Consider the following 12,018-nt stretch of genomic DNA (forward strand, 5'->3'; position numbering starts at 1 on the left):
TATTGAACTAGCCAAATCAAAGGATAGGGAAGATTATTTAAGCTGCACACATCAGCATTGTTCATTTTCCAGAGGACACACAGGTTATAAGGTTTTCTTACTTGTACTGTTTTGAGTCTGGGATGTATAGGGGACCTCCCTGGAAAGTTGGGCATATCTGTGGGTTATTCTCACCTGGAAGGTAAAAAGAAAACAACACTGTTAGAGAGAGAATGAACATTGAGTTGTAGAAGGCAGTACTATGGAGGTATAGTGTAGGGAAACATTCAGCTATAGGTGATGTTAGTCCTTGTACACACAGTCGGATATTCTGATGGAAAATGTCAGATCGGACCATGTGTGGGCTCCATTGGACTGTTTCCGTTGGAATATCCGACGGACAAAGTTTGAGAGCTTGGCTATAAAATTTTCCAACAACATGATCGGATCGGACCTTGTCCGATCGTTTGTAGAGAATTCCGTTCGGACAAAGTGCCACGCATGCTCAGATCAAATTCCGAGACCAAAGCTATTGGCTACTAGCGTGAACGTAGTCCTGTTGTAACTAAGTAACGTCATCACGTTACGAACGATCGGAATGTCCGACCGTGTGTACAAGGGCTTAGAGTTTAAGTAACAGCAGGATGTGTGAAGGCAAAGAAATTTATACAAATTTTGATTAGTAGAAACATTAAGCAATGAGACAGATCTGTAAATGAAGGAAAATAACATTAATGTATTCATTTTGAGAAAATGGTGTCACAATATGGATGAAATAAGACATAAAGGAAAAGGAGCAGTTTGAAAGGCGATGGGGGGGAGACCATGGCAAACTCTTACATTCGGGTTGTGCTATGATGGAGATTCCCATGGCGGAACTCTCTTTCTTCTCAGTGGCAGTCCCATTGTAATATAATTTGGCCCAGTGGCTGTCCTTATTCTCCAGAGGAGCACAGTATTTTTCTGGTTCACCCATTTTGTTTTTCAGAACCCCAGCAGACTGAGACAGACTGAATGGTGGGTACACTGGGGCCTTGGCATAGACCAGTTCCTGACCCTTGTGGGAGTCTATTGCCATTTTTCAAATATGTGCCGCCCTGAAATGACAAAATATTGAAAGATAATTAATGTTTACTGTACAGTAACAATTTCTTTGTATCATTACAAAACTGTGGATATAAAATTCAGTAAAACTGTAACGCTGGAGGCTAATCAATAACAATAAATATTAGGATATACCGTAATTCTATGTAATAAAGCAGTGGAGTTCTTCCTTTCTTAGGGGCGACTGTTATAATTATAGATTTCTCCTGCACCTGCTGGTAAAATCTGATATTGCAGCATGGCCATAAAATTGTGTGTGAACTATACCAACATATTTTTATGGTTGGAGATAATGCCCCAAAGACTCCTCCCTTAGTCACTTGATCACGTCCCGAGGCTTCCAATACCATCTCTATGCTGATGACACCCAAAGCTATCTCTCTACTCCTCACCTCACTCCTTCAGACTCCTCTCCCTTTACTTATGAACTGACATATCAGCATGGATGGCGCACCACTTCCTTAAAAAAAAAAAAATCTGTCTAAAACCCAGCTAATGATAATTCCCCCTGCCCACGCTCCCCTCTATGACTTTTCCATCAAAATCAATAATGCAACCATCAATCCCTCCCCTCATGCCAGGTGTAGTTCTAGACTCTGACCTGTCCTTTCAGCCAGTGGTGGCCACTGTATTAGGGGTGCAGGGGTGCCGCCCCCTAATCCATGCGCCCGGCCCCTAATCTACATGCAGGGCGCCGGACGCATGGATTTCAATGGGGTTTTTTTTGTATTTGAAGTACATGATTAGGGCCTGAGGATCTAACTGGCTTCATAAAAGTGTGGGCTTGGGGCGCAGAACACTGCTCCCTGAGCCCACCCAGTTGTGTGGCATTACCAAATAATATTCCCGAATGTCTTCCTGCTTCTCCTTCTGGCCAATCAGGAAGCGGATCCTGAGACCCGATTGGCCGAAGAGTCTTAGGACTTGTGGCTAATCGGATCTCAGGACCCACTTCCTGTTCGGCTGAGAGGAGAAGCAACGGCCCAGCGCTTCCCTCGGCAAGCTGCAGCAGGTGGAGGGGCAGGTTCCAGGAGCCCTACCCCGAATCCAGCACCACCTCCGAAGGTAAGGACATGGATGGAGCCAGCAGCACCTCCGATCATGGCCCACCATCTGATTATTATTATTATTATACAGGATTTATATAGTGCCAACAGTTTGTACAGCGCTTTACAACATGAGGGCAGACAGTACACTTACAATACAAATCAATACAGGAGGGACTAGAGGGCCTTGCTTGTTAGAGCTTATCTGATTGCCACCTTCCCGTCTGTCTCCCGCAGGGGGCAGGTTTGTCCCCCCCCCCCAAAAAAAAAATATTAAGCACCATCCACCAATGCTTTCAGCCCCAGATCCAATCGTTGTTAAAAGCTTGTAGACTTTGCCTCTATAACATCTGTAAAATTCAAAAAATCACCCCTTTTTAACTAATGGAACCACCAAATTACTCATTCACTCCCTTGATATCTCTCGCCTTGACTGGTAGCAACCAAAAAGTTTAAGGACCTTTGTCAGTAAGTTTTTGTTTGCATCAGATGGGTTTTGTAGTCCCCTAAAGCAGGGGTCTCAAACTGGTGGCCCTCCAGATGTTGCGAAACTACAAGTCCCATCATGCCATTGCCTTTGGGAGTCTTGCTCTTAGCTGTCAGCCTTGCAATGCCTCATGGGACTTGTAGTTTTTCAACAGCTGGGGGGGCCACCAGTTTGAGACCTCTGCCCTAAAGGGTCTGTGGGAATGCAAATCCCACTTGAAACAGATTAAATACAAAAGGAGATGAACTGCAGGTCAATTCATTCTGAATGATCCCAAAAGCATCTCATACCGATGTCACGCTCACGCTACCAGCATAAACCCAAAGCCCATAGACACGTGCACTAAGGCTTGAAGGTTCGGATTTTTTTTACACTCATAGAATATATATATTTTGGACAAGGTTAAATATATTTGTGTGTGTTGGACAGGTTTTACCTTCATAGCCCAAATCCCATTTTAATGGGCACCTGTACTAACAGACCCAGTTAAAAAAAAAAAAAAAAAAAAAAAAAACTTTATTATATTGGACCTGTTTATAACCACAGAAAATCAAATATATTCTCAGATCTGAAACCAGAACCAGCATACTCAATAATGTCTTCTCCTGATAAAAGCAAAATTGTGTTTGTAACTTCTTTTGTTACATAGGTGAAAGGATAACAGAAGTGATTTTATCAGGTCGGCAGAGCAGGCTAAACAGGTTATTGCAGAATTATAATGTTTTCTGTTTCCTTACGTCATGTCCACAGATAGCTTGGAGGCATCCAGTCCTATCACATTGTTTATAGCAGAGCAAAGCCTTCAAAAGCCTTGTATATGTGTGTGTATGTGTGTATGTGTATATATATTACCAAAAGTATTGGGACATCATCCCGGTCTTAGTCCGTAGGGTTCAATATTGACTTGGCCCACCCTTTGCAGCTTTAACAGCTTCATCTCTTCTGGGAAGGCCGTCCACAAGGTTTAAAAGTGTGTCTATGGGAATGTTTGACCATTCGATGTGATGTGGTCTGGTTCGCTGTCTCCGCTCTAATTCATACTAAAGGTGTTCTATCGGGTTGAGGTCAAGACTCTGGGGTTGCTTTACTAATACTAGAGAGTACAAAATCTGGTGCAGTTCTGCATGGTAGCCAATCAGCTTCTAGCTTCAGCTTGTTCAATTAAGCTTTTACAAAAAAAAAACCTGGAAGCGGATTTTCTGGTTTCTATCCAGAGCTGCATCAGATTTTGCACTCTCCCGTTTCCAGTAAATCAACCTCTCTGTGCAGGCAAGTCAACTTCCTCCACCCCAAACTCGCTCATCCATGTCTTTATGGACCTTGCTTTGTGCACTGGTGCTCAGTCATGTTGAAACAGGAAGGGGCCATTCCCAAACCATTCCCACAAAGTTAAATTGTCCAAAATTTGACATCCTAAGAGTTCCCTTCACTGGGACTAAGGGGCCAAGCCTAACCCCTGAAAAACAACCCCACACCATAACCCCCCCTCCACCAAATGATTTGGACAATGCACAAAGCAAGGTCCATAAAGACATGGATGAGCACGTTTGGGGTGGAAGAACCTGACTGGCTTGCACAGAGTCCTGACCTCAACCCAATAGAACACTTTTTAGGTGAATTAGAGCGGAGACTGCGAGACAGGCCTTCTTTTCCAACATCAGTGCCTGAACTCACAAATCCTCTTCTGGAAGAATGGTCAAACATTCCCATAGACACACTCCTAAACCTTGTGGACGGCCTTCCCAGAAGAGTTGAAGCTGCTATAGTTGCAAAGGGCAGGCCAACTCAATATTGAACCCTACAGACTAAAACTGGGATGCCAATAAAGTTTATGTGCGTGTAAAGACAGGTGTCCCAATATATTTGGCAATATTGGGGGTTATTTACAAAAGGCAAATCCACTTTGCACTACAAGTGCAAACTACAAGTGCAAAAGTCATTTGAAATTGCGTACACACACACACACACACGCCTTTTGAAGGACTTTGCTCTGCTATAAACAATGTGATAGGACTGGATGCCTCCAAGCTATCTGTGGACATGACGTATTATACTTCTGCAATAACCTGTCTATTCCTTTGACAAATTGTTACAGTGTTAATACTTTAGTTCCACTGCTAAAGAACATTGTGATTCTTGGATGACAAGTCTGTTTTCTTTCATCCTTTCTTTTGAGGGCTGTGGCTATAGAAGAGCAGAGACAATACTTTGCATAGATAGAACTGTGAAACACTTTTGCCAAGATTGCAACGGGGAAAAATTGCGATAACGATTCTCGGCGATTAATCGTGCAGCTCTCAGTGCTGTGAATCAGTGGTGCCCATCAGTGCTGTCAATCAGTGCACCGAGTACAGGGATGGGGAGATGAACTGAGCAGCCAGGCACATTGTCCATGGGGTGCTGGCCTGGTGGGGCACAATTTGTAGAAAGCTAAACATATATATAAAATATAGTTACAATATAGGGGTTCTCTGACCTCTGTGTCACTGCTAAGTTCTGTAGTGACACAGGTTTCGGAGGAAAAGGCCATTTTGATTTTTAAGGACCTGACAGGGTTTCTTAAAAGCATTCTGACTTGTGTGGGGTTGCTTCTTGTCATTAGCATGTCAGAGATGAGAATACTTGAACCATAAAAAACGCCCCCCATGAAGCAATGGTCAAAGTCTCTGTTCTGCTCCAGGTAAGCTTAGCCATCACTCAGCATTCTGTATGATGTGGGCAAGTGTAACGACATATTCGGCGATCCATCGCAGTTTGCTACAGAAGTGACGTTCTGTCGCCGCCATCTTGCTACACCCCACACTCGTCCATAGTAAGGATACACTAAGAAGGGGGAAAGCAGACATGTTGTTACACCCACCAGAGTTTTGCATTTTACATGTATTTATAACAGTAAACTGCGTTTATATAGTGAAATACAGGACTTAGAACTCCGTCTGGTCAGATGTTGAATTTTAAAAGCAGCAAACTTCTCTCAGATTAGCAAACCTGTGAGATGAGCAGGGATGCCGCTGCTTTTAAAATTCAACATATAACCAGTCAGACGGAGTTCTAAGTCCTGTACAGACATACCCCACTTTTAGGTACACAATGGGGTTTATTTACTAAAGCTGGAAAGTGCAAAATCAGGCTCACTTCTGCATAGAAACCAACGAGCTTCCATGTTTTATAACCAGTGCTTAATTGAACAAGCTGGGGTTAGAAGGTCATTGGTTTTTATGCAGAAGTGAGCCTGATTTTGCACTTTCCAGCTTTAGTAAATAAACCCCCATTGTGTACTTAAAAGTGGGGTATGTCTGTATTTCACTATATAAACTCACTTTACTGTTATAAATACGTGTAAAATGCAAAACTCCGGTGGGTGTAACAAGATGTCCGCTTTCTCCCTTCTCAATGTATCCTTACTGTGGACGAGTGTGGGGTGTCCAAGATGGCGGCGACAGAACGCCACTTCCGTAGCAAACTGCCGTATATGTCGTTACACAGGTACAGACAACATTTTCAGGATGTCCCTTCCTGGACTTCACTCCCTTTTAAACAAGGAAAGAAGATACATTCATGGATGTATAACGCAATTTCAGTAGTTATGTAACATTTTCCAGATTTCCATGAAAAACAAGCCTCTCCTTAACAGGAATCCAGTTTCTCAATCCTCTTAATTGAACGACTATATTAATTTGTGAAATTTGCATGTCGTATATGGATGCAAGCAGAATATTGGCTTCAGTGGTATAGGTGGCTCTTGTTTGGACCAGTTTGTTGCTCTTAGAGAAATTTGACATTACTTCCTGAAAAGTGAATGAACACGTCAAGAGGTAGGTGTAGAGTGACACCCCATTACAGCTCCTGCTCGTGGAGTGCAGAGTAGAAGGGATGATGTCAATGGCGGTGCGGGGGATGGTCTATGTCAGGGGTCTCAAACTGGCAGCCCTCCAGCTGTTGCTAAACTACAAGTCCCATGAGGCATTGCAAGGCTGACTGTTTCAAGCATGGCTCCCACAGGCAGAGGCATGATGGGACTTGTAGTTTTGCAACAGCTGGAGGGCTGTGGACAGGTTTACCCCAGATGCTTGCATACATAGATGTGCCTGTTTCAATCATCAACCATGTGAGTTGCTAAATGTTGTACCTGCATTAAATGTAACCATATTGCTACACTTAGAGGCGCCTCTCTTCTCTTTTATACTCAGTTGTGACATGACGCTACTTGTATATCAAGATATCGCTTGTATATCAAGTCAAATTTTATTTCAAAATTTTGCTTGTCTTGCAAAACACTCTCAAACCAAGGTTTTACTGTATATCTACAAGTCATGATACATTAGTGTGATGGTGAGTGGGAAGAATGCTCCTTACATTTTTGTAATTCCCCTTAGGTCCCTTTCACAGGATCGGTCCGATCGGGTCCGCCTGTCTGTTTTTCAGGCGGACCTGATCAAGCCACCAATTGTCCTCTATGGGGAAGCGGATGTCAGCGGACACCTGGCATCCGACAAAATCTGCTGAAAACAGACGTATGGTATATTCGCCATCCGTCTTGCGGGTAGGATCGGATGACAATCAGATGGAAAGGGACGTGCAGTCTGTTTTCATCCGACCACCCCATAGGGGAGAGCATGCCCGGTCCTTGTCTGCTCTACATAGGGGGGCGGACAGGACCCCAGCTGAGCAGGTGGATTCTCCCCTCGGACGGATCCCCGTGTTAAAGGGGCCTTACAGATAAGCTAAAAAGATCAATGGTGTCAGTGGGAACTTACCTGAGAGGCACATTGCTAAAGGAACCCCTAGCAACCCTGATGAAGAAACCCTGGGTGTAATACTGACTGTTACTGTAAACTATCTTATAAACATTGTTAAAAAAATCTAAAAATGTGACCTTAGGAAAAATGCACCACAAATGCATGCAAAAAAAAGTGTGTCAAATGCACATCACTGCGCATGCAAAAATGCACGGTTAACACTCTGGTGTGAATGGGCCCTAAGGCTGGATTCACACCTATGCATTTTTAGCACTTTATGCATTTTGCAGATTTGCACTACAGAACGTGTTCCATAGGAAACCATGTTAAATGGACTGTAGTGCAAATCTGCAAAATGCAAAAAGCGCTAAAACTGCAAAGGTGTGAATCCAGCCTTAGTCAGGAATTAAAAATAGCTCCTCCTTTTCTCATAACCAATAGTTCCACAAAGAGGCATGAAAACAATGTATGCGATAACAGTCAGAACAGCAGGCAAGTTATACCATTGGTAACTAAAGGGCTGCAACAATATAGTAAACCAATGCCCCAAATATAAATCCTATAACGCCCAACTGGTGGACCAATAACCCCTGATCCCAGGACAGCATGGTGAATTCTATACATTACAAAGATTAAAGTGAACTGCAAGCAGAGGTGCCTATAAACTGCTGACTGCAGGACTACCAGATGTATAGCAGAACAGAGAGCAAAAGCTAATGCAGTGTCACACTATAAACAGTGTGCGCTTCATTTCTGTAAATGCAAGACTTACTCAGACAGCTGACTGCAGCCTCCATATGCCTGAAACTGAAGAGTTTGAACACTGCTAATCCTGTATACAAAGCACTTTCGGTTTCTGTAGTAAGGTCAGCCAAGCCTGCCAGTAAGAGAACCTCCCTTTTCCATGCTCGCCTGTCTCCTCCTCTCCTGCACCCCTCTTCTCTTCCCGTTACTTCACAGCCCATGCCGGCTAATCCCGCCGCCTTTTTCCCTTTCTGCTCCATTTTCTTTCATTTTCTCCTGCATCGCATTCATCCTTTGCTTTTTTTTTTTCCTTTTGTAACAGGTTTTGTATTCTAAGGTTTGTTGTTGGTGGTGGTTTGACCGTTTGCATGTCAAGTAGCTAAGAGCTCATTTATACTTGCTTTGGTTTCAACAAGGCTTCATCAAGGCTTCGGACAGGCTTTGCTAAAGCTCTCTGAACACCAGTCAAAGCTCCCATCACTAAATAAAATGGTTAGCTTACAGTCCTGTTTACACAGGCTTTTGATGTGCTTTGCTTCGAAATTTACACCCCATGTAGCTTTACGGCCCAAGTTCAGCTTTACCCGAACTGCAATTTATCTGGCAGTGTAGGCCATATATGTTACATTACGGCTAGTTTACACTTGCTTCAAAACATAGCTTCGGATAGGCTTTGTTAAAACTCTCTGAACACTACTCAAAGCTCCTGTCACTAAATAAAATGGTTAGCTTACAGTCCTGTTTACACCTTGCTTTTGCTTTGCTTCAATAATTATGTAGCTTCAGAGGTGCTTCAAAGCATCTCCATAGAAGTGTATGGCAAAGCTCGCTTGAAGCTCCACTGAAACCCATCCGAAGCTTCATCAAAGCCCCACTGAAACCCATCCGAAGACACATCAAAGCCCCAGGACGCCTCACCGAAGCCCCACCAAAGGCTTATTGAAGCCCCATCAAAGCACTACCAAACTCATCAAAGACTCATCGAAGCCCCACTGAAGCCCAACCGAAGACACATCAAAGCCCCAGGACGCCTCACCGAAGCCCCATCAAAGCGCTACCAAACTCATCAAAGCCTCATCGAAGCCCCACTGAAACCCATCCGAAGCTTCATCAAAGCCCCACTGAAGCCCAACCGAAGACACATCAAAGCCCCACAACGCCTCACCAAAGCCCCACCAAAGACTTATTGAAGCCCCATCAAAGCGCTACCAAACTCATCAAAGCCTCATCGAAGCCCCACTGAAACCCATCCGAAGCTTCATCAAAGCCCCACTGAAGCCCAACCGAAGACACATCAAAGCCCCACAACGCCTCACCAAAGCCCCACCAAAGACTTATTGAAGCCCCATCAAAGCGCTACCAAACTCATCAAAGCCTCATTGAAGCCCCACTGAAACCCATCCGAAGCTTCATCGAATCCCCACTGAAGCCCAACCAAAGACGCATCAAAGCCCCACAACGCCTCACTGAAGCCCCACCAAAGGCTTATTGAAGCCCCATCAAAGCGCTAACAAACTCATCAAAGCCTCATCGAAGCACCAAACAAAAGCAAGGTGTAAAAAGGACTGTAAGCTAACCATTTTATTTAGTGACAGGAGCTTTGACTGGCGTTCAGAGAGTTTTAACAAGCCTTGTTTTGAAGCAAGTGTAAACTAGCCGTTAGTGGTGCTTCAACGCGTCATTAAAAGCCTCCACAGAAGTCTATGGCAAAGCTCGCTTGAAGCTCTACTGAAGCCCATCCGAAGCCTCATCGAAGCTCCACTGAAGCCCATCTGAAGCCTCATCGAAGCTCCAGTGAAGCCCAACTGAAGCCTCAAAGCCCCACGACGCCTCACCAAAGCCCCACCAAAGGCTCATCGAAGCCTCATCGAATTGCTACCAAACTCATCGAAGCCTCATCGAATTGCTACCAAACTCATCGAAGCAGCAAGCAAAAGCAAGGTGCAAGTAGGACAGTAAGCTAACCATTTTATTTAGTGACAGGAGCTTTTACTGGTGTTCAGAGAGCTTTAACTAAGCGTGCCTGAAGCCATGTTTTGAAACAAGTGTAAACTAGCCATTGGTGGTGCTTCAAAGCGTAATTTAACCAGTTGCCGACCGCCGCACGCCGATGTACGTCGGTAGAATGGCACGGGCAGGCATAAGGACATACATGTACGTCCCTTGCCTCCCGCGGGTCGGGGGCCCGATCGGGCCCCCGCCCGGTGCCTGCGGCGGTCGGTTTTCGTCCGGGAGCGATCCGGGACGAGGGGGCGGCCATTCATTCATGGCCACCCCCTCGCGATCGCTCCCGACGAATAGAAATCCCCGGTGACATCACTTCCTCTCCTGTAATGTAAACACAGGAGAGGAAGTGATGTATTCTCTCCTCCGTGTCGGTATTTTTCGTTCCGACACGGAGGAGAGCGGATCAGTGAGTTGCACCAACACTCTACACACACAGTAGAACATGCCAGGCACACTCACACCCCCCCTTTACCCCCCGATCACCCCCCCAATTACCCCTGCCCCCCAGTCACAGTGACACCAATGTCATTTTTTTTTTTTTTTGCATTGGTGTCATTTGTGACTGTAATAACTGTTAGGGCAGTTAGAGTTAGCCCCCTTTAGTTCTAATGTACCCCCCTAACCCCCCCAATAAAGGTTTAACCCCGTGATCACCCCCCGTCGCCAGTGTCACTAAGGCTGGGTTCACATTGCAGCGGTTTATGAGAACGAATGTGATTCGCACCGCACTGCAGTGCAAATCACATCCGATCTCTGTGCGATTCGAGTTCAGCCATTCGCCGCACCCGCCGCACCCGCCGCAAATTCGCACGGGACCCTTTTTTTGGCCCGCAGCAGAATCGGATCGCATGGGTGTTCACACCATGCGATCCGAGTTTGCAGATCGCACTGCGATATGCGAACTGATCTGGGGGTGTCAGTAACATTTCACTGACACTCCCAGCAGTTCGCATAGGGCAGTGTGAACTGCCGCCGGGAGGCATGCGATGCGGGAACCCGCCGCGGATTCGCAGCGTTTCCGCATCGCTCCAGTGTGAACCCAGCCTAATAAGCGATCATTTTTCTGATCGCCGTATTAGTGTCACAGGTGACGCTAGTTAGGCAGGTAGGTATTTAGGTTCGCCGCAGCTTTTTATAGCGCCAGGGACCCCCATATACTACCGCATAAAGCCCCCTGATTGCCCCCTAGTTAACCCTTTCACCAGTGATCACCATATAACTGTTACAGGTGACGCTGGTTGGTTAGTTATTTTTTTATAGTTTCAGGGCACCCGCCATTTATTACCTAGTCTCACTAGTGTACCCCTAAATTTAGGGGTGTCTACTTTCCAAAATGGGGTCATTTGGGGGGGGTTTGTGCCATCTTGGCATTTTATGGCCTTCAAAACTGTAACGCCCTTAGAAAGCCTGAAGGCGGTGCTTGGTTTTCGGGGCCCCGTACGCGGCTAGACTCCCAAAAAGTCCCACATATGTGGTATCCCCGTACTCAGGAGAAGCAGCAGAATTTATTTTGGGGTGTCATTTCACATATGCCCATGGCATGCGTGAGCAATATATCATTTAGTGACAACTTTGTGAAAAAAAAAAAAAAAAAGTTTGTCATTTTCCCGCAACTTGTGGCAAAATATAAAATATTCCATGGACTCAACATGCCTCTCAGCAAATAGCTTGGGGTGTCTACTTTCTAAAATGGGGTCATTTGTGGGGGTTTTGTGCCATCTTGGCATTTTATGGCCTTCAAAACTGTAATAGGTAGTGAGAAGTGAACTCAAAAATTTACGCCCTTAGAAAGCCTGAAGGCGGTGCTTGGTTTTCGGGGCCCCGTACGCAGCTAGGCTCCCAAAAAGTCCCACATATGTGGTATCCCCGTACTCAGGAGAAGCAGCAGAATTTATTTTGGGGTGTCATTTCA

The 12,018-nt window shown here is 45.2% G+C and overlaps 1 protein-coding gene and 1 long non-coding RNA gene across 2 annotated transcripts in view; one reads left to right on the top strand and one right to left on the bottom strand.

Annotated features, from left to right (window-relative positions):
* LOC143935917 (uncharacterized) overlaps positions 1–12,018 on the top strand; it is a 73,005-nt gene that overhangs the window by 23,291 nt on the left and 37,696 nt on the right. The gene's annotated exons all lie outside the window — the stretch shown is intronic.
* The window catches only part of MAP3K14 (mitogen-activated protein kinase kinase kinase 14), a 57,995-nt gene that overhangs the window by 22,169 nt on the left and 23,808 nt on the right, over positions 1–12,018 (bottom strand). Inside the window, exons 2-3 of the mRNA XM_077460113.1 lie at positions 820–1,076; positions 102–174 (exon numbers count right to left, since the gene is read on the bottom strand). Of these exons, the coding sequence (XP_077316239.1) occupies positions 102–174; positions 820–1,057 (311 nt within the window). The 5' untranslated portion in view covers positions 1,058–1,076. The remainder of the gene's footprint in view (positions 1–101; positions 175–819; positions 1,077–12,018) is intronic.

This window comes from Lithobates pipiens, unplaced genomic scaffold (genome assembly GCF_037356315.1).
Source record: "Lithobates pipiens isolate NorthernLeopardFrog02 unplaced genomic scaffold, aLitPip1_a1.2 Scaffold_28, whole genome shotgun sequence".
Lineage (NCBI taxonomy): Eukaryota > Metazoa > Chordata > Amphibia > Anura > Ranidae > Lithobates > Lithobates pipiens.